Consider the following 23,291-nt stretch of genomic DNA (forward strand, 5'->3'; position numbering starts at 1 on the left):
TTGGAGTTATTTCCTGCGCTCGTTGAAGTGCCGGCTGGTGCCTCAAAAATAGTGAGTATATCAATCCAGAATTCAACAAGGCATGATGTTTTTTTTTTACCTCCAAAAGCAGTCTTAGGATTCATTGAAGAAATTATTGAAAGCACACCTGTAAACATCCATCCAACTATGCAGGGGTCTGGAGAACCACACAATGACACCCTTCTGTGCGCTACCCAAACAAGTCCGACCAGTGAAAAACAAAGTAATGGGAAGGAAAATCGCCAGGCTTGCAGTGTGGAGGAAAGATGGCATCCAAATGTGGATTTAGATCACCTGCGGGAGCCTGACCAGAGCACGGTACGGCAAATGCTTTATGAGGAATCAGACGTGTTTGCTCGTGAAGAAGGAGACATTGGGTGTGTCCCTGCCTTACAGCTCAAAATCAATACGACTCCAGTTCAAAAAAGCTACAATTCCATTCCACGGCCACTGTTTAAGGAGGTGAAGGATTACATCCAAAATCTCCTAAACAGGGGGTGGATTAGGAAGTCTTTTTCTCCCCATTCCTCACCGGTAGTGTGTGTGCGAAAAAAAGACAACAGTCTTCGCCTGTGTGTTGACTTCCGTGAGCTTAACCGCAAAACCGTCCCACATCGCCATCCACTCCCACGGATCCAGGATTTGTTGGACAGCCTAGGAGGCAATTCATGGTTCTCCATCTTGGACCAAGGGAGTGCGTACCATCAAGGGTTTGTGAGTGAGGAGTCAAGACATCTAACTGCCTTTAGCACACCCTGGGGACTCTAAGAATGGGTACGAATACCCTTTGGACTGACGAATGCACCAGCTGCCTTTCAGAGGTGCATGGAGGGAGTGTTAGATGGCATCAGAGACGAGTGTTGCATACCGTATTTGGATGATGTCCTTTGCTATTCCAAAACGTTTGACGAACATGTAGACCATCTAAGACAAGTGTTCCACCGGATGCGACAACACGGCATTAAGCTTCGCCCAGCCAAATGTGAGCTCTTTAAGAGACAAATTCGGTACATCGGGCGAGTGGTGTCAGGAGAAGGGATTCAGATCGATCCAAAGGATTTGGAAGCAGTTCTAGCCTTGAAAGACAAGAAGCCTCGCACAGTTGGAGAGGTCCGGACATTGCTTGGATTTCTCAGCTACTACCGATCCTTTATCCAAGACTTTTCACGACTGGCGAGGCCCTTGTTTGAAATTCTCCAAAGCCCAGCTGAGACAGGTCATGCCATCAAGCCTCAGACTGTTAACCCTTTACAGCCGATGGGAGCGGGCACGCTCTGTTTTGCGTAACTATTTTTAAATCCCGGTAGCTCTGCAACCACGTAAGCTAGCGCAATCATTTTTTTTGCATATGAAACTGGAGGAGTTGTACTTACATCTTATGCCATCAGCTTGTCCTAGGTCACAGTTTCCTTCCACATATAGCTTTGCAAAAACTGCATAAAAATCACTTGCAGCAACAAAAACATGATATTCCAGAAACACGCTTCGCCGATTCGATCAGCTGTTTGTAAAACTTCCTACGTCCATCAGCGCGAACTATCACATGACCGCATGACCTGCCCGAAACCGGAAGTGACGTCATTTTGCGGAAATGTAGTTTTTTTTTTACCATCGTGGCCTCAAGAGCTTATACTTGTGTTTTTAAAAGTTATGTTTGACTTCATGACTTTCTGTGTCGTTTCTGGGATGCTTAGGACTCATATTGCACTGCTGGAAATTGTTTATTTTGATGCATATGCTGTTATTTTGCAAATCTGCACTATAATATTTATTTTCGTTTTTCCTGCAGTATATAAAAATTGGTGTATTTCAAAAATAAAACTATGAAGACACTTAAAATAAATTTCCTGTGGTGGGAAACTAGTTTGTGCAACTTTTTTGTATTTACAGTTTTGAGGGATAAGCCTCTTAAATTTCTCTAACTAGAAATATATGTTAAAAAACAAAAACGATTTTCAATTATGTTTGTAGTTTATTGCACTTTTTGCAATTTAAGTAATTACTATGCACCTAATGCAGACATATTATTAAAGTTTGGGCTATAATGGTTGTATTGATATATAGCAACTTGAAATGCTCCCAAAAATGGCTCCACAGCATGTAAAAATATAATATAAGCTCTGGCGGACTTGGTTCTATGGTAGGTCTTAAAGGGTTAAGGGAAAAAGTTCAGCGACCAAAGGGAACAAGGGGCAACTTCCCTCTCGCTCACCTGTCACTTGGACTACTGAACATCAGAACGTGGTGTCCAGGTTGGTGGACATGTTGACAAACCCCCCAATCCTGGCCTACCCAGATTTTGATCTTCCATTTGTGTTACACACGGACACTTCAAATGAAGGTCTGGGAGCTGTATTATACCAACGCCAACACAACAAACTGCATGTTATTGGGTATGGCTCCAGGACCTTAACACCTGCAGAGAGGAACTATCATCTGCACTCGGGCAAACTTGAGTTCTTGGCACTTAAATGGGATATTTGCGACAAGTTCCGCGATTACCTGTATTATGCACCAACTTTCACGGTCTATACCGATAATAACCCCTTGACCTACATCCTGAGTTCAGCAAAACTAAATGCTGTGGGTCACAGATGGGTTGGGGAGTTGGCGGATTTCCATTTTGATATTAAGTATAGACCAGGAAAGAGGAACGCTGATGCCGATATGTTGTCCAGGTATCCCGTGAACCTGCAGCAGCAGATGAGTGACCATACAGAGACAGTGTCACCGGAGGTGGTCTCTGCTGTGTGGCAGGGGACAAAAATGGTACAAAACGATGATGTTCCCTGGGTGGCTGCATTGCAACTAAATGGTGATGATGGAAATACTGTACCACACAATAGCATTTCAGGCATCATTCCCAGAGATATTAGAGCTGCACAACAAGCAGATCCAGCTATTAAAGAAGTTATTTCTTTGAAACTGAGAGCTTGGACTCCAAATGAAAAAGAAAAAAAAAAACCAATGTCTAAACAGACAAGGAGACTGCTCTATGAGTGGAACAAGTTAGAAGTAGAAAATGGAAAACTCTACCGAAAAACAAACCAAAACCGACAACTTGTCCTCCCTGAACAGCTCAAATCAGTGGTACTGAAAAGCTTACATGACGACATGGGGCATGTAGGTTCTGAAAAGGTGATCCATCTGGCCCGAGAACGGTTCTATTGGCCGTACATGCAGCAAGATGTGGAAGAATACGTGACAAAAAAATGCCAGTGTATTAAACAGAAGCAACCCAACATCCAGCAGAGAGCTCCAATGGGATCCCTCACCACCACCTTTTGAGTTGGTCTCTATTGACTATTTGCACTTGGAGCCAAGCAAAGGAGGATATGAGTATATCCTTGTCCTCGTTGATCACTTCACGCGCTTTGCGCAGGCATACCCAACGAGAAACAAATCAGGAAAGACAGCTGCTGAAAAGATATTTCAGGACTTTATTCCTCGCTTTGGGTATCCAGAGAAGTTGCATCACGACCAAGGACGTGAGTTTGAAAACAGGCTGTTCCAAAGACTGCAACAACTATCAGGAATTGCACACTCACGCACCACTCCTTATCATCCTCAGTGCAATCCAGTGGAGCGATTAAATCGCACACTTCTCCAAATGCTGCGCACCCTACAAGAAGAGTGAATGGAAAGATCACCTACCGCAGATCGTGCATGCCTATAATTGCACAAGACATGACGCAACAGGGTACTCTCCATTTTTTCTCTTGTATGGCAGGGCTCCACGGCTACCAGTTGACCTACTTTTTCACCAAGGGAAAGACACTGACGCACAAAACCACCAAACGTTTGTCCAAAAGTGGGCCGAGAGGATGCGAGTCGCTTACCAAATAGCTGCAAATAATAGCCGACAGTCCTCAGCCAAAAGCAAAAAGCAGTATGACAGACATGTAAGAGGTATCACTCTCCAGCCAGGTGACAGAGTACTGGTGAAAAGTTTGTCAGAGAGAGGAGGGCCAGGAAAACTGCGAAAAATTGGGAGAAGGTAGTACATCGCGTGGTGGAGAGATTGGGAGATGGACCAGTCTATAAGGTACAGCCAGAGAGAGGTAGTAAAGCCATGCGGGTTCTTCATAGAAACCTCCTACTACCAGTAAACGACTTACCTTTTGAGGAAGAACTTCCTGTGGAAGAAAAGACAAAAGCAAAAAGGCAAAGACAACCTGAAAGAGATGTCAACGAAACGGCGACCAGTAGCTCGAATGAGGAAGATAGTTATGCCTACCACCATGACCTCCGGAGGAAGATTCCATGCTACAGACTCGTGAACCCTCAACAACAAGGACCTGCTATTCAACATGAGCACCCTCAGCAACAGGAAACTGTCATTCCAAAGCAGGATTCTCAAAGTCAGCCCAAGCTACGTGCAGCAGCAAGAGAGTTCTGTCCTCTTGACAGGCCAGAATATGGGGGAGAACAAGATGTTGTGGAGACCGAGGAGTTAGCAGAAAAAGACATGGAGGAAATGGATGGAGAAAATAGAGAAAATGACTTTGTAAGGAGATCACAGAGGAGGGGGAGACCAGCAGAAAGACTCACGTACAATGCACTGGGTCAGCCATCATACTGTCACTGGAGGGCAGATATGAACACCCTTTCAGCTAGCCAACCCTGGATGTGGACACACAGCGTCCCATCATTCTTTCACCCCATCTATTCTCAGCCGTACTACCACAATGACTGCACACTCATACACTGATGGGTCCACACATGAAGAAACAAATGTCAGGAGACATTCTTGTAAGTGGGGGAGAGTGTAGAGAGTTGAAAATAGCTTTCTAGTAAAATCTAGTATCAGAATTAAACTGGGGAAAACAGCCCAGTTGTTGTTGTGTTTTGTTGTGATTGTATTTTTGTACCTGTCATTTAAAATGCTATCCTACATCCAGCCGCTAGAGGGCGCATTACGCGCAGTGGTATCGAGTAGCGTTTTGGGGCACAGAGGGAGAATAAACCTTCCTGTTGTGAAACTGACATCAGCTCAACGTGTGTCCCTTTTCCTATTCTTTATCACAGCGCCACACGTTGTTGAACAGGAAACCAGTTGCCCCTCTGGTCATCATCTTAGGGAGGCAACATAGGCAACACGTGGAGTGCAACTGGCAGTGTGGCATAGCTGGCTCTGGCCTTGGGACTGTGTGTTTTTATTTGATTCATAAATGGGACACTGGACTGTTTTTATCTTTTATCTCTTGATTATTTGTCAATAAATTATCTTTCAGAATTTTATTGACTGTCATCTTTTTGCCCACGGCTGAGACGGTTGGCCAGACCTAGAAACCTTTTTTGGGTGTGTTACACAAACAAATGAACAAAATATGTTCACCTTCATTTCTGTTAAACAAAGCTGTATGAAACGTTTCCAACGGATCATGGTTGCTAGGCAACCTGGGCAGCGCGAAGAAGGCCAGACCGTCCCATTTCACAAGCCTCGCACTTCCGGTCTTAGTGGTCTTTGAGTACGTGGCCCTTGTGGACCGTTAATTAAGGCTGCAGAACCTGAATTGGGATACAGCCATGGACTACAGTGTATGCTGTACACCTACTTACTGGTTTCTGTTTCATCAGTAAGTGATTCCGATTCCGGTAGCTGAAGCTGAACTGCATGCATCACTGTAATCTGTGTACCAGGAAATCGTGCAAAAATCGTGCATTGACAAACTTTCCCAATTGCTTCCAATGCAAACCGTGATTAAATGCGTTTTTTTATGTATATTTTTCAAACTAATTATTCGAAATAAACACGTTAAATTCCCAGGTATTTTCATGTTTTGTGGCTTTTTTGTCTTTTACTAGTATTGTTATTTTCTATGATAGCTTTGAGCAGAAACCTTAAAGCAGAAGCAGTTTTAAATAAGACATAAAGGCGCTGTATTCTGTTCGTAGATTTGTTTTCTATGTTTTAAAATGCTTCTAATTAACAATTAACATATGATTAACAAAAACAGAGTATCCTCCACTACCTCACTATATGCAGAAGAGAAACCACAAATATGTTGAGGAAGGGGGCGGGTTTCCCTTGATCTTGTCATAAGCTTAGATCAGTGAGTTAAACAATGTTAAACAATGAAGGAAACATCTCTGCAGTGTCGTCTCAGTAAGTGTGTGTCTTTTTTTAAATTATTGTTCTTTTATTATCTGCTTAAGATGGTACACTGGTCTCCTTGAGATGCCACAAATTATTTAGGCATAACATTAAAATTACTTTATTTCTGTTCTGCTTTTTTTTTTTTAACTTATTGGCTAGACTGGTTCTTAGAACACTTTTCCACTCAGTTTGAGTACTCAATGCATCTTTTACTACATACCCCCTTTCCGCCATACAAACACTGATATCGAACAGTATCTTACGGAACAGGGAAGTCACTGAGCTTCCATTTGGTTCATACGATATTTAAAAGTAGAATGGGCAACAGAGCCTTTAGTTTTCTCTTCTGTGGAAAACACTCCCAGTTTGGATTTGGGAGACAGACATGTACTTTTTTTTTGCACATTTATTTATTGGTTTTAACAATTTTTACATAATACACCATGAACATAAGATAAAATAACGAGATTAGCCTTAAAACGTTTAAGATTAGGCTTAAAACATTCCTTTTTGCTAAAGCATATATTTAGGGCTGGATCAGGTGACCCTGAATCCTCCCTTAGTTATGCTGCCATAGGTGTAGGCTGCTGGTGGATTCCCATGATGTACTGAGTGCTTCTTCTTCCATCTTCACTGCATTCAACCATTAGGTACTCTGCCTCTCTTCCACAACATGTCTTTGTGCTGTCTTCTCCTAGATGGCCACTCCTCACTGAGCCTGGTGCCACTGGAGCTTTCTTTCTGTTAAAAGGAAGTTTATCCTTCCCACTGTGGCAGGTGTTTTCTCTTATACGGTCATCTGATATTTGGGGTTTTCTCTGTATTATTGTAGGGTCTTTACCTTACAACATAAAGCACATTGGGGCTACTGCTGTTGTAATTTGGAAATTATAGATAAAATTGATATGAATTGAATAGACGACCCACTCTAACTCCAATCTCCTATCTAAGTAGTCTGTCAGTGCGCCCAAAGGCGGCTGTGGCTACAATGTAGCTTGCCATCACCTGTGTGTGAATGGGTGGATGACTGAACGTGTAAAGCGCTTTGGGGTTCTTAGGGACTAAGTGAAGCGCTATACAAATACAGGCCATTTGCCAGGCCATTTTAATTAGGCCAGACTCCACTTAACATCTGAGTTCAGACAAGGTTGGGTGTGAGCCCTGCAAGCATCAACATGTTTCCACCACTCCTCTAAACTGAAAGGAGCCAGGTGAGGTTGCTCAGGCAACTGACTATAGGATGCCTCCTGGGTAAGTCCTACCCATGTCCACCCAGGAAGAGGCCCCAGTGTAGATCCAGGAGACAATGGAGAGAGTACATCTCTTGGCTGGCCTAAGAATGCCTTGATGATCTGGAGGTGGTGGCCTGTTATGGCCCTAGCTGGGCCTCCTGAAACTGCCCTTGTGTGGTTTTTCTCTCCGCCTCTTCCTCTCTTGCTCCACCCCTCTGTCTCTCTCTCACTCTCCCCAGGACACAGCTGCTCTTGATTAGCCTCGTTGGCTACCTGAATCCAGTCAGCAATCACCTCTGAGGCTATTTAAGCTGGGGATGAGCTGTGAGCCAGGTTGTTTTTTTTTTATCTGGTGTTCCCACATGGGGTGTTCTCTGGTGTCTCTGCTTTGTGTTCTTGGTGTGTGGTTATCCTGCCTGAAGTGTGGAGTTGTGGAAGCGGTATAGCTATGGGCAGATGAAGCTTCATGAAGCACTGAAGCTTTTCATCCAATTGCTTCACCCCAGCGCAAAGCTTCTTGAAGCTTCATTTGCTCTAGCAGGACACCTACTGGATGTAAAAATATTAGTTGGCATGAATTTGAAGAGTGTGGCCTTTTGCACACAGCCTGTAAATGTCAACAACAAAAGGAGTGTGTAAAACATCTATATTGTATTGATGCAGTATACTGTGTATATTTATACTGGCAGTATGGAACATGATTATTTGGAAATGCTTAAAATGATCATTTACTGTGAGGTGAGGTGTGGTTGGGGTGTGGACAGTAGTTGTGCTTTTGTAACGTTGAGGTATGGACAGCTACACACTGAGGCCTCAGTCCTGCCTGTTCACATTTTATTCTGTAAAAACTAAATTTTCACTGCTTTTATGACCTTTTTAGTGGGGAGAACATAGCTAGGATTTAATGATTTAACAAATCTTTTGAATCCTTTGTCCTCCACAATGCTAAATGGTTGGGAGTCCTCAATCACCATGCTGACCAGGTCTTCATCTATTTGAGATTGTTCTCCTGAGGAAAGACAATAAAGACAAAGCACAAATATAAATATCACACACGTAACTTATAACAGTTGTATAATATTGTTATATCATTTAGTAACATTACTGCATGCTATATTATCATGGCATTTGATGGCTCACCTGGTCTTGCTCCACAATCGGTGTTCCCCTTATTCTCATGCAAAGCTCTGTAGTGCCTAAGCATGGATGAGGTGTTGTCGTTATATCCCAGCTCCCTGGCACATAGCAAACACTTCACCTTGTACAAAAGTAAAGACAGCTCAACATAAATTGTATTGCACCATCAGTATTATGAAAATACATCTTATGTAGAAATTTACATACCTTGTTGGGAGGAATAAGATCAAAATGTTCCCACACAGGGGAGGACATCCTCCTCTTCTTAGCTGGCTCCATTTTCTCCTGACTTTCTCTCCTCACTCTCATAAGAGTCCTGGACCTGATAACATCTGTGGAAAGGTACTGAGAACTTGTGCTGATCAGCTGAGTGGGATTTTTCACTATATCTTCTCACTTTCTTTAGAGCTACAGACAGTACCTAAGATTTGGAAACATGTGATCATTGTTCCTGTTGCTAAGGTCAGTTCTCCTAAGGCACTGAATGATTTTAGGCCTGTGGCTCTGACTTCTTTAGTGATGAAGACATTTGAGAAGATAATTAAGAAGGAGATTTTAATGCAGGTTGAACACCATCTTGACCCCTTCCATTTTGCTTATAGAGCAGGGAGAGGTGTGGAGGATGCTGCTGTCACACTCCTGCATCTCTTGTATAAGCATCTTGAGGCCCCCCACACCCATGCAAGATTATTATTTGCTGACTTTTCATCTGCATTTAATACAATTCAACCCCTCTTACTTGCTGACAGGCTTTACAATCATTTCAAGCTTGACACTAGTCTGGTCGGCTGGGTGACAGACTTTCTGACTAATAGGTCACAATGTGTGAGGGTGAATAATGTCTTTTCTGATGTGCTCTCCTCCTCTACTGGATCTCCTCAGGGTTGCTGCCTCTCCCCCCTTCTGTTCATTCTGTACACAAATGAGTGTCGCAGCAATTTCACAAACAGACACATCCTGAAGTTTGCTGACGACACAGTGATCGTCAGTCTTCTAGTGGGGGACGAGTCAGGCCATGGACAGGTTGTAGATGATTTTGTGAATTGGTGTGATGAGTCCTTCCTCTCACTTAACGTGTCAAAAACTAAAGACATGATTATTGATTTTAGGAAGTCCTCTTATAGCTCATCACCCACTATCATTAAAACTGCCGATATTGGGATCGTTGAGAGTTATAAATATCTAGGTGTGGTACTTGACCATAAACTGTGTTTTGAATCTCATGCTGATGCCACTACTAAAAAAGTTCAACAAAGACTGTTCTTTTTAAGGAAAATGAGATCTTTTAATGTCTCATCTGAGATGTTGTCTTTGTTTTATAGAAGTTTTATCGAATCTGTGATGTCTTTTTGTATCGCTGCCTGGTTTGGTAACCTGACGGTGAAGAATAAGAATCGGTTGGGACTTCTGGTAAAAACCGCTAGCAAAATTTCAGGGCGCTGGCAAGATGGACTTTTGGCCATTTACAATAGAAATGTGCTTAGAAAGGCTCATTCTATTATTAATTGTGTGAACCATCCACTTCACAGTGAGTTTGAGTTGTTGCCTTCCGGCCGCCGTTTTAGAGTACCTCCGAGGAGGACTAAAAGACTCCAGGTCTCTTTTATCCCTACTGCGTCTTGTCTCCTTAATGGCAAATAATTGTCCTTGAATTTTCTATCATTATTATTGTTATTATTGTTTTATAGTATTGTTCTGTTGTTCTTATCCTCCTGCTGCTAAACTAATTTCCCCTTGTGGGACAATAAAGAAAAATTGATTGATTGATTGAATTGATAAACCTCCAAACGGTCTCCAAACTCTCACTAACCGCAACTCTCCATCAAACACCCACATTTTGAATGAAGTCTGAGGGGTTTATATCGCTGTCAGCTCGCGGCAAAGTTCGAACCGCTTCCTGAACCAGTCACGTGGTACAGCCGGGCAGCGAGGCTTCGGACGTCATCATTTTCAGCTCCTCCCATAAATGAAGCAAGCCTCGATACGCGCATCGTGGAAACACCCCCTCCATTACTCGACACAAGCTTCGAAGCCTCGATACAGAACGTCACATCACTAGGTATAGCTGCTTTAGTGAGTAGTGTGAGCTTGTGGGCCTCGGCAGCTGTAAAGCTAGCTGCTGCTAGTGACAGGGTGAGCTTGTGGGCCCCTGGAAGTGCCTCCTCGTGGTGTGGAGTTTTTGTTTGGTTGTTTTGTTCTTTGTTGTTGCAACCTTTTTTCCTTTTTCCAAGTGTTATTGGTAAAACGGCGTTGCCGGCTCTTTATGTTAAGATTATCTATAATAAAGACTATTTTATTTACTTAGAGCACCTGTCTGTTCTCGTTTCATTCTGTTCTGGACCCATTTGTTACTGGCGCCCTCACTCGCATGCCTAGACTCCTTCGGGGGGGGGGGGGGGGGGGGGGCGTAACATGGCCTAAGAGAGGGAGTTCTTGGCTTTTCTGCTTAGGCTGCTGCCCCATGGCCAAGCCCAGGATAAGGCTAAAAAAATCATTTTGATAATTACAAATACTGTGGCTACTATGGAATAAACCACCCTTAAAACTATTCCTGCTCACAACTACAGTGAGATGAAGCACACTCTTCTATTTTTATATCCTTATATTCTTATATCCACACACTAGTAAAGTCACAGGAGATCACTATGACATCACAAGGCCATCAAATTAATTTTTTAACACAACTTCTAAGTTTTACTAATTCTCTTTAGGGGGGTGATTAGAAAAAAAAACTTGTTAAGGAAAAACTAACTTGAGTTTGCTTTTAGTTCTGATCTCACTGCTGGTCTGCAGAACAATCCAAGGTCAGTAACCTTCTGGTTTTTTTTCCATTGATTATTGCCAATTAGGTTCTTTAATGTCTTACCATAATATAAAATTTCTAATAAGGGTTAATTTCAAGAGATGTTTACAAAAACATATTCTTGTTGGTTCATAGCAAAAACATAATTAAATAATCAGTTGCTGATTAGTTAAAAATCTGAGTTGCCACTCTGTCGCCTATTGGAGTAGTAGCCATAAAAGTTTTTTTTTTTTGTTTTGTTTTGTTTTACATTTGTCTTTTGTGTTGTACGATACTGGAAGATAAACAAATAATCTTTTTTATTATTATTATTATTTTAACCCTCACAGCTCGTCTGACCGTGAGTCCCAGCAGCTCTCAGTTCCTTGAAGGAGACTTTGTGTCTCTGAGCTGTGAGGAGGACGACAGCTCTGCTGGATGGACTCTGAGGAGGAACACAAGCAAACAACAGAGGACTCAGTGTGGAACAGATGGGTGGGGAAAACCAGCTGGTTCTTCCTGTAACATGAGCTATATCTTAACACAGGACAGTGGAGTTTACTGGTGTGAGTCCAGAGAGGGTCCCATCAGCAACATGGTTAACCTGACAGTCACTGGTAAGCTGAGTGTGTGGAGTTAGTGTTGATGAAGCTGTGTGTAAATGGATGAAATGCTGTAGTTTGTCTCTGTGTTGAGGTGGATCAGTGATCCTGCAGAGTCCTGTCCTCCCTGTGATGGAGGGAGATGACGTCACTCTGCTCTGTAAAACAAAGACCACTCCCTCCAACCTCCCAGCTGCTTTCTATAAAGATGGCTCCCTCATCAGGAAGCAGCCTACAGGTCACATGACCATCCAGCATGTTTCCAGGTCTGATGAAGGCCTCTACAAGTGTGACATCAGCGGTCATGGAGAGTCTCCATCCAGCTGGATCACTGTCACAGGTGACACACTCACCTGTCTGTGTTTCTGCAGGTTTCAACATTCACAATGTGACGACAACTTAATGACTGTGTTTGCTTTATTTTAGAGAAACACACCACCACACCTCCACCTGCCTCTTCTGCTGGTTCATCTCCTGTTCTCCCTGTGTTGCTGACTGCTGGATTAGTCTGTGTTTTGGTTCTACTGGTGTTTCTGGTTCTAGTGATGAAACGATGTGTTTCGATAAAAACCGAAGGTGAGACTTAGACCGTATAAGTTTAAATTATATTTAAAATGTGTTTTATAAATATGTTCAGTAATTATATTTTTTCATATTGTAACCATTAAAATGACTATGCAATAAATTATATTCTTCTTTACTTTGGTTCATTTTAACTGACCAGAGAAAAGTTGGACAAAAATAGCGACTTCAAAATACCAACCACAGCCAACCAAAAAGAGAGAAGGTAGTGTTTTATGTGCTGTTTCTGTCTGATGTATGTTTGTGAGTTTAAAGGTTATTTAAAGCAGTAAAGTACTGAGCAAAGGCTGTGAATGACTATGTGCACTTTATATTATGTTTTTTTTTTTAATTTGTTTTTAACAAATTTTCAAGACTTTTGGATTGCATTTAGTTTTCACTTTTTTATTATCAATCAATCAATCAATCTTTATTTATAAAGCACTTTTCATACACAAAAAATGTAGCACAAAGTGCTTTACATAGTTAAAAGCAGCCCACCCCACCCTCCAACTCACTCCCCACACTCTCAATACACATATATCCCCCCCCCCCCCACCCCCCACCCACACACACATACACACACACACACACTTAAAGAGTAAAAATTGGGCTGGGCTCGCATGAGCCAAGTGAGGAAACACTATAACAGGGAGCCGTCTGCACCGGGAGCCGGTCACAGACCGCAGCCTCCAGGCTGGGCACACAGCAGGAGGGAGGCAAAGGAGCCCCCCAGCCAGGCTGAGAGGACCCCGAGAGACCCAGCAGCCACTGTCAATCACAGCCCCGGTGCAGAGAGCGCCCTCCGAGGAAACACTGAAGATATGACATAATACGATATATACAGGGTAAAATGATAAAATAAATAAGAACAGGATACAATATAAATATAAATAGAGTAAGAAGATTAAAAAATGAATAAGAATAAAATCAAAAAATATTAGGTAAATCCTAAATTAATAATAGAATAACAGGATAGTATAAATAAGCATAAAATAAATAAACGCTAAGTAAAAGCTAAATTAAAAAGGTGGGTCTTGAGCCTGTTCTTAAAAACATGTACGTTCTCTGCGGCCCTGAGCTCCTCCGGCAGGCTGTTCCACAGACGAGGACCATACCACTGAAAAGCTGCCTCTCCGTGAGTATGTGTCCTGACTTTAGGGACAATCAAAAGGCCTGTACCAGAGGACCTCAGGGTCCGCGAGGGTTCGTATGGTAAAAGCAGATCTGAGAGATAAGAAGGCCCAAGACCATTAAGACATTTAAAAACCAATAAAAGAACTTTAAAATCGATCCTGAAACACACGGGGAGCCAGTGCAGCGATTCTAAAACCGGTGTAATGTGGGCCCGCCCTCTGGTCTTTGTCAGCACACGAGCTGCCGAGTTTTGCAAAAGTTGTAAAGTTGAAATATTCTTGTTAGGAAGACCAGAGAGCAGGGCATTACAGTAATCAATGCGACTAGTAATAAAAGCATGCATCAGCATCTCCGTGTTGGCCCGAGAGAGAATAGGGCGGACTCTGGCTATATTTTTTAGATGATAAAATCCAGTTTTGGTTACATGTTAAATATGTGGGATAAAACCAAGCTCAGAGTCAAAAATAACACCCAGGTTTTTCACTTGTAGCGAAGGACATAGTGAAAATGCCTCTAATTTAGACAAGAGTTTCTCTCTCTGAGCATCAGGACCGACAATTAAAACTTCAGTCTTGTCCTGGTTAAGCTGTAACTGTGGAAGTTCACTCCATGCCTCCTGATGACACCGCCGAGAGGGAGCATATACAAATTAAAAAGTACAGGGCCTAGAACCGACCCTTGAGGCACACCACATGTCATTTTATGGATCTTAGAGGAGCATGTATCCATACTCACCATAAAAGATCTGTCAGAGAGATAGGAAGTGAACCAGTTGTGTACAGCACCAGAGAGGCCCACCATGTGTTTCAGTCTGTTTAAAAGAATAGCGTGGTCTACTGTATCAAAGGCTGCGCTTAGATCCAGCAGCACCAGGACTGAGAGCTTTTGGGAGTCCCAGTTACATCTAAGATCATTTAAAACCTTTAGGAGAGCCGTCTCTGTGCTGTAGTTCACCCTAAATCCAGACTGGAATATCTCCAGGATCTGTCTATCATTGAGAAAATCAGTAATCTGAGTAAAAACAAGTTTTTCTAAGACTTTACTTAAAAATGGTAAGTTGGATACAGGTCTGTAGTTATTAAAATAATTACAATCCGAATTGCTCTTCTTCAGAAGGGGCCTCACCACCGCCGTTTTAAAGGCAGCAGGGAAGACACCCAACTGAAGAGAGCAATTCATCATGTATAAAAGCTCAGCCTCAAAAAATCCATAAAGTGTTTTAAGGAGTGAAGAAGGGATTGGATCTAAAAGACATGTGGTGGGTCTCACTGTGGAGAAAACTTTCTGAAGGTTCTCAGCATTAACCAGGACAAAGCTGTCCAGTGTCTCCTCAGGTACAATCGAGCCCTCAGATGTGTTTAAAATCATATCGCGATTAGATAAAATATCAGATCTGATGGCGCTGATCTTTCCCCTGAAGTTTTCTGCAAACTGCTCACAGAGCGAGTCTGTGGGGGTTCTTTTGGAGCTTTTAAAATCAGGGTTAAATAAATGATCTATGGTGGAAAAGAGGACCTTGGGATTATTTTTGTTAATACTGATTATTTTGGCGAAGTATGAATTTCTTGACTTCCTTAATGTATTATTGTACATTTTAAGTTGCTCGCAAAATATTTGATGGTTAATAGTATTTTTATTTTTCCTCCATCTCCTTTCTGCTGCCCTGCAATTTCTTTTGAGTTTTTTGACTTCTTCGTTTCTCCAGGGTGATGCATGTTTTACGTTAATCTTTTTGGTGGTGAGTGGAGCAACGGAGTCAAGGCTTGTCTTCAGTTTGCTGTTGAAATAATTAAAAATAAAATCGCAGGGTGCAGGTAAAATCACAGGGGGGCATTTGTCTAAAACCCTGGTAAAATTTGCAGCCACTTCAGAGGTTAGATAGCGCCTCCTCACAGTTCGCACCGAGGTCTCCCGCTGAATAAAACCGGTGATGTTAAAAAACACACAGTAGTGGTCAGAGACAGCCAAGTCAACAACAGAGGACACGCTGGTGGACAGCCCATGGGTGATGACCAGGTCCAGAGTGTGTCCTCTGTTGTGAGTCGGCTGCGTGACGTGCTGGGTAAAATCCAAACAGTGAAGAATGTTTAAGAATTCTTTTGCTGCAGGGTCAGAAGGATTATCTATGTGCAGGTTAAAATCACCGGTTAAAATTATCATATTATAGTTTGAATGTATGTTTGTTAAAAATTCTGAGAATTCCTTGATAAAAGCAGCGCTGTCTTTAGGTGGTCTATAAATTGTGACAGATAAAATTGGAGGGCTGCTGAAAACAATAGCATGGAATTCAAAAGTGGTAAAATGATCAAATAAAATTTGTTTGGTGGTGAGTGTGTTGTTGGCTAAAGATGCAGTCCCACCACCTCTCTCACCACTTCTAATAGAAAAAGAGAAATTAAAATTTGGTGGGGAGGCCTCAGTGAGAACAACTGGTGCATCCGAACCCAGCCATGTTTCAGTTAAAAATAAACAGTCAAGTTTATTATCTAAAATTAAATCATTAATAATAAAAGACTTGTTCGACAGAGAGCGGACATTTAAAAGTGCCATACTGATTGAGACTGGTGGATTTTTGACAATAGAGTTGAATGGATGTTGATATTTTTGAAGAGGCCGGAGGTTATTAATGTTTTTGGAGTTACTGGATTTATGATAATTCTGTTGCTCTCTGTTTGTGATTATGACGGGTATTGTGTTGACTGTGGGAGAGAAAGGTCCTAGTCCAGAGTTTTGTGTATTACTGTTAAAAGTGGAACAAATATAGGAGCTGGGACCAAGGGAACATCAGTCAGTGGCAGACAGATCAGCAGGTAATGTCGGTTTGGGGTAGTGACAGGGTGGTGTGCGGGAGTGCTGTACGCCAAATGCCAAATTGGTGGACAGCAAACGGCGTCCCCAGGCGTTGAGGTGGAGCCCGTCTGCCCCAAAAAGATGCCTCCTCTCCCAGAAGGCATCAAAGTTGTTAATAAAACCCAAGCCGTGGGAGACACAGGCGGAGGAAAGCCAGGTGTTAAGGCTGAGCAGCCGGCTGAAACGGCCTATCCCTCTGCCACAGGTGGGGGTGGGCCCAGAGATAAAAGCACTCACCTGCAACTGACCAAGGAGGCTGAAGAGTTGGAGGAAGTCCAGCTTCAGCAGCTCAGATTGCTGTTTGGGGATGTCATTGGTGCCGATGTGGATGATGAGCCGGTTAACCTGTGGATGGGATGCCAGAATGTTGGGAATTCTGTCCACTATGTCAACAACAGTGGCTCCCGGGAACGACAGCGTGAGCACCCCCCTCATCCGCACGTTCCTGACGATGGAATCCCCGAGGACCAGCGTGGAGAGAGGAGGTGCCACCGGGGGCTGTTGGCCATCTGAGACGCCCGCGCCGCGACACCGGGGGTGTTCAGATGGAGATGCGCCAGCCGGACTGCGTGAGTGACTCCCAGGTAGCCGCGCCGTGGGTCCTCTTCTCCGAGGAGCCGGGGTAAAGCACAGCTCTCCGCGGTGAGTTTGCGCCACAGCGTCGGGTTGCCCGCCGCGGCTCCGGGGGCATAGTGGTGGAGATGGCGCAGACCTCAGCGACACAGCGGGATGGCGAGGGCTAGCGGTCAGAGGAGGAAAGTCCACAGGATCCAGGACATTGAATTTATTCTCCAATACTACCGCACTGGAGGGGTGAGGGTGCGAGAGACGGATCCTCCTGCCCCCTCTGCAGCCACCACGCGTCTCAACCGTGGTCCATGGCGCTGGTTGGAGTGGAGTGGAGCTGACCAGAGCCTTGGGTCTGGCCCCTAGCTGAAACCAGGAGTTCTCGTCCTTGGCAGAAGCACCAGCGACGCAAGTTGAGAGCCTGTGTTGACTGTTGGCGGGATCTTGGGACACAGCAGCTGGATGGTGCACTGTGTCGGCTAGCTCAGCGCTAGTAGCGGTGGTTTGAGCTTTGCCAAGGAGGATCGTGTCAAGTTCGCATTCAGCCCCCTGGATTTGGTATAGCGTGGATATCCTTTGTTCCAGCTCGATCACTTTTTGGCTCAGGTTGATGCAGCTTTCACAGCTGGATGTTGAGGTAAGTGGTGCCATTCCGGAATCTCGTACCGGCGACAGCGTCAAAAACAAAAACTGCCACTTTAGCTTACGTTAGCTAAAAAGTCAGTCGTGACGCAGCAAGAAAAGAGTTTCAGATCAGTATCCAGCAAAGGCAAAACCAAGCTTCCAAAACTTATGCCTGTTTACTAAAAGCATGAAGAAAAGCACAGTCTGTCAGAGTCTCCTCTTTAGAAACAAACAAATGCACAATTTCATCTCTTTAAAATCAATTGTGCTGCTGGGAATCCTTGGCACTCGTGTGAATGTCACTTTATGGGATATTGAATGTATTTTTGAGGTAAAAAATGAATTAAATCCATTTTGAAATAAGGCTGTAACATCACAAAATGCAGAACAAATGAAACACTGAATACTTCCTAAATACACTAGACTTTTTTGATGGTCTGTTGGACAATTTAACTGGTCCAATGGTCCAGTTCAATGGACTCTAGTTAGCTGAGGTGAAGCTTACCTAACAGTTAGCATCTATACAGTGTCTAGTGACACCATCCACCTTTAAGTAAAGGGTGTATGTATTCTATGTGTGGGTGGTAGTAGTCCCTATGTTATTGAAGCACCTCTTTGGAAAGAGGTCATTTAGCACTGCTTTGCCTATGTTCTGCTTTTATACAGTATGTGTGACCCAAACAGAGAGGGAATGTTGACGTAGCAGGCTTAGTGGCAGGACGTCTTGTTTACCTCTGCTTCTCCAGCATGTTTCCTCTCACTGGGCAATCCCTTCTGGAAGGCACTGGATAGTCAAGATCATCTGGGGGACAATAGTACTGTAGCGCAGTAGTGGCAACTCTGGTCTTTGGAACAATGGATGGAGGTTTGAAACCTAACCAAGGCATGCCTCCCGTAAGGGTCCTGTTGAATGAAGGATGTATTTTTTGTGTTGTTTTTAGGTTGTTTTAGGTATAGGAAAACTACTGACACAGGGCACATCAACACATCAACAACTGCACCCCCTACCCCCACCCCCAACCGCTTACACTGTAAAGGTGTATGTGTGTACGAGGAAAGCTCCTCAGATCCACTTGGTGTTTGCTGTGGGATCTCCCAATACACATTGGTAATTAGGGATGGGTATCGTTTAGGTTTTATCCGATACCGGTGCCAAACCGGTACTTTTGAAACGGTGCCGGTTCTTAAACGGTGCTCAAACCGGTGCTTAAAGAATGGAGAACACAAAATTGGTCCAAAAACCTCTCATGTTCAGCTGGTTTTTTTTGTAAAAAGATAACAATGTTAGCCTTTTCTGCAGCTAGAGGCCATATATGGTATCACTCTTGGCTGGAAGCAGTGCTTAAACAATGGAAAAAACACAAACTTTGTCCAAAAACCTCTCATGTTTAGCTGTTTTCCACTTTTTCTTTGGTCATTTTAGCCTTTTTGGCCAGGGTGAAGGGAGTATCTGCCATCAAACAAGAAGACAGCCGCATGTAACTACGACGGTGTTTGCTAGTTCACCTTACATGATTTAATTTAATAACGTGGTTAGCCTACTCAACGTAAATTACACATGAACAACATTAAGCTACGGCTGCTGCTGCCATCATCATCCATCATAATTTCTGCTACACTGGCAGGGCTAGGGGCCAGGACTCTACTCTTCGGGTTTTTGGGGGATGTTGCTAACTCCGGGTCCAATAACAGGCAACCCACCCGCAGTAGATGTGCTCGGTGTGAGGTCTCGCAGCAAGCTATCAAATACGGCGCATTTTTCGGCTTTAAAAAAACCCGCTATGTGTCGCCAGGTGTTTCATCGGATTTGAGGTGTTACTACCTTTGACAGTATCACAGTATCAGGTTAAAGCACTTGTTGCAGGCTGCTGAGTTTGCATATTTTGCTGTGAAGTACAGCCAGACTTTGACCACTTCGCTTTGGACATTTTTCATCTGTAGCTCTGCTCTAAAAGAACTTATGTACCTGGACCCGCCTACTATCCTCAGAAACGTAAAGTGATTGGCTAGAATTCAAAGTGTGTGACATCTCAGAGAAAAAAAGCACTGAAATGTGCGCTGCTTTTCAGTCTGGTTACTACCGTTTATGCCATCATGGCACCGGATACCGGTACCCATCCCTATTGATAATAAAGCTTTGTTGAAAAATACAGACTCATCTGACCCTTCTTCTCCAGCTGGGCTATCAAAAGGATTGGTCAAGAAGAAGTTAAGCTCAATAGTCCCCAGGCTATTGTCTAAATCCGGTAATTTTAACAGGCGCCTACTGTGTTTGTAGGTGGTTTTTAACATTCAGCGTTGTGCTCTACATCCTGGGCTGTATGTTTAAGCTTGTGGTTAATCTGTGAACAGAAAGTAACACCTCTTTGGTTTCCTGATTCTGTTGAAAATATTTCCATTGCTCAAGTGTTACTGCATGACTATTAAATATAAAACTTAAACAGTTTCTCACCTGTGTTAACACACAAATAAATCTAAAACTGTAGCAGTTTATTAAATGGCATGTTTCAATATTAGATTTCAATTTTATTGTCATGAAATGATCACATCATGAGAGCTGATAGATTAATTCTATGGTAAAAAGAAATTAAGTAGCATGTTTGTTTATTTGTTTTCATTTTAAGAGCACACAGTTAAAATGTTAAAGTAAAAATTTAATTGGTTATGAATTTTATAGGAAAAAAATCTAAAACAAAGTAAACTTTTGGATTTTAACTTTTTGATGTTAGTGCTGTTTGTATGACATCTTGACATCCTTATTGTTGATAAAGTAGTTGCATAGTATGCTGTCTCAGTATACCTACATGAAACCAGTCTGACTTGTCACATCTCTTGTTCAAATATAGTCTCCTATATAAGTTCTGTTTTCATTTTCATTACAGTTCTCTTAAGGAGAAATTTAAGAAGAAAAAAAAAGTCAGGATGTAATCTGTACTATAGTTCCCACTAGAGCTGGGCGATAGAATGATAACGATATGTATCGCGATATAACTTTTACTCGATAGAGAAATTAAACTATCGCGATAGACCTCGCCGCTCTTGTCCTCTTAAAAAAAAAAAAAAAAAAGGTCAGCCAATCCAAATTAAGTAGCGCAGAGCCGAACCAATCACAGCCGCAGCGTCACGTCACGTGACTTGTTACGTACAGCACAAGTGCCAAGCCGCACGTGTATTTGTTTGGGAAGCAGCCAGCGGGTAATGGAGCCAGCGCGTAATGGAGGAAATGAGTGTGCCGACTAGAAAATTCAACCGAGCGTGACCGAAGAAAAACCAGATGATGGTTCCAATGCCGGAGAGATTGTCGAACGGAAGAGCCATAGAAGTTCCGTAGTGTGAAGGTATTTCGGCTATTTCAAGTCTGACAAAAACAGAGTAGCGTGCACTGTAAATGTGCCGAAAGCAAGTCTGGAAATACAATAAACTGGTGCATGCGTCACACTGTGCGCCACGTTATTGTTTCGGTGAAATGAATTTCTACAATACTGTTACTGTTAATTCTACTCTCTGCAGTGTTTAAATGCTTACATATACACACAGTTACTGTCCCTCCACACATACGACTCGGTTCTGCTTCTATGCCGCAGCTTTGTTTACTTTTTCCCACCGAGGCTTCTAGACTTCTGATTGGCCAACATTTCTGCACGGTTAGGAATCTAGCTCCACCTGCTGCTTTGGCATGTTCATAGCAGCGTTTTCCTGCATTTCTGCCTTTATGTGTGGACGGGATTATTTTTTAAAACGAAAACGGAAAATCTCCGTTTTCAAAAATACCCGTGTACGTGTGGACGTAGCCTCAGTCTCTGACTGGAAGCGCTAATTCGTCATTCGGCTTTTGTCAGACTAAAGTAACTGTTAAAACTGTTTGAAAAGCTAAGCTATACAACAAGGAGAGATTGAGAATTTCCTTTTAGTTCTCAGTTTATTTGATATTGACAAAAGTTTTGTCTGTTCTTCTGTAAAACAAACTAAGATTTATTTTTAGAATTAATATTTTGTTTCTAAGTGGAATTGACAATTTAGTAGTCTGTTTCGTTTGTTCTATTTTAAAACTTAAACGCTTTAGCGGCTGCCTTTTGTGTAGTTTGCAATATTTGCCTTTATTTATCTGAAAAAGTCTCATGTTCCTTAAGTACATCTACCCTGTTGAACTTATTATAGGAAATAAATATTTAAATAAAAACAAGCTGCTGATTATTTCACATTTTACTTGTGAGCAACGGCACATTTAAATCTTACAAATATAGTTATTTGGCTTATATCGTGATAGATATCGTTATCGTCTGAAATGAAAAAAACATATCGTGATATGAAAAAAATCTCATATCGCCCAGCTCTAGTTCCCACTATAATTGCATCATGATTCCTGCTTGTACCCAGGACAGGGTGTCTGTACTCCACACTGTCCACACAGGTTAAGTCCTCCCTCTCCAACTTCAGTGCCAGCTGATTAGTTTTTCATTATGTCTGGTGTGATTGCTGCCAATAAAAACAAGGGGACGCAGAAATAATTGTGTTTTATTTTTAAAATAAGAGCATTAGTTTCTATAAGACTGCTATCTGAAATTATGTCTTCTGTGTGTGTGCAGAGTGTGATCCAGCTGCAGTCTATTCAGCAGTGAGAACTGATGATGTCAATTATGGACAAATCACCATCAAAGAAAAGAGAAGAAAATCAAGGACAAGAGGTACAGCTGCGTTTTTCTGCTTTGTGCCCATTCATTTGTAATCACTCGATGGTAAATGTTTATACAAAACAAGAAAGTAGAACTTGTTGATGGCTATTTATCAGTTAAATAGACCTTTGCATTAAAACAAATTTGAAGTGAACAGACCTTTCATTAAATATGGATAATTTTGTATATTTTAACCTCTGCATATAAAAGCACAGCAGATACTTCCTTAACTTGTTGGTACTGAATTGGCTTGTGAAGCTACAGTGCGGTTTCATACCACAGTGATGATGATAAATTGTAGCGTGAGAGGATGTGGGGTTTTGTGGTACTTTGTGGTATATTTGTTTTCGTTTCTTGATGTGTTGATGGTAAATGACCAGAAATAACTGGTGGGTGTTTGTCCAAAACAGGGAAGATGAAAGCAGAGCTGTTGGAACCTTCTGTCAGTTTCTAAGAGTTTTTTTTTATATGGTGCTACCGGGAAAATGAAAATTTTCTAAAACACATCTTGTACACTGATAATACTTTTATGATCTTTAATACCTGCAGTCATGTCCTCTGATTGCTCATTGTGCAGAGTGTGATCCAGACACAGTCTACACAACAATGAGAACTGAAGACATCAGTTATGGACAAATTGCTATCAGACCCAACAGGCCCAGAGATACAGCTGCTCTTTATTCAATAAAAACAAAAGTCTAGCCATTAACATGTTGGTGCACGTTTTGAATTAACATATGGCATCATAATAAATGAAACTCAGAGCCCAATCTTAGTATTTATGCGGTATGCTCATTTAATGGGTTATGAGTCCTACGCTAACTTTCAGTGTGAGCACAGGAAGTGGTGTAAACTTTGTGAAGAGTTCATGAAAGTCAGGAAGAAGAGTTCACCACCTTCTTGTTTTCACTCTTTGATTGCAGCTTTTTTGGATTAAATGATGTTTATGTAAAGATTCACATTTTGATCTACTCAGTTGCTGCAGTTTTCACATTTTTTCTTTAA

At 42.4% G+C, this 23,291-nt stretch overlaps 1 protein-coding gene across 1 annotated transcript; it reads left to right on the forward strand.

The window, feature by feature from the left end:
* The first annotated feature begins 6,099 nt into the window (after nt 1-6,099).
* Nucleotides 6,100-12,461, forward strand: LOC147334354 (Fc receptor-like protein 5). The gene is made up of 5 exons (XM_086285914.1): nt 6,100-6,130; nt 11,259-11,294; nt 11,623-11,889; nt 11,969-12,214; nt 12,301-12,461. Exons 1-5 carry the CDS (start codon nt 6,100-6,102, stop codon nt 12,459-12,461), a joined length of 741 nt encoding a protein of 246 aa, XP_086142040.1.
* The last annotated feature ends 10,830 nt before the right edge of the window (nt 12,462-23,291 follow it).

Source organism: Aulonocara sp. 'chitande type north' Nkhata Bay, linkage group LG3 (genome assembly GCF_057382095.1).
Source record: "Aulonocara sp. 'chitande type north' Nkhata Bay isolate Kocher_YH1m ecotype deep benthic linkage group LG3, A_spYH_male_GT1.1, whole genome shotgun sequence".
Lineage (NCBI taxonomy): Eukaryota > Metazoa > Chordata > Actinopteri > Cichliformes > Cichlidae > Aulonocara > Aulonocara sp. 'chitande type north' Nkhata Bay.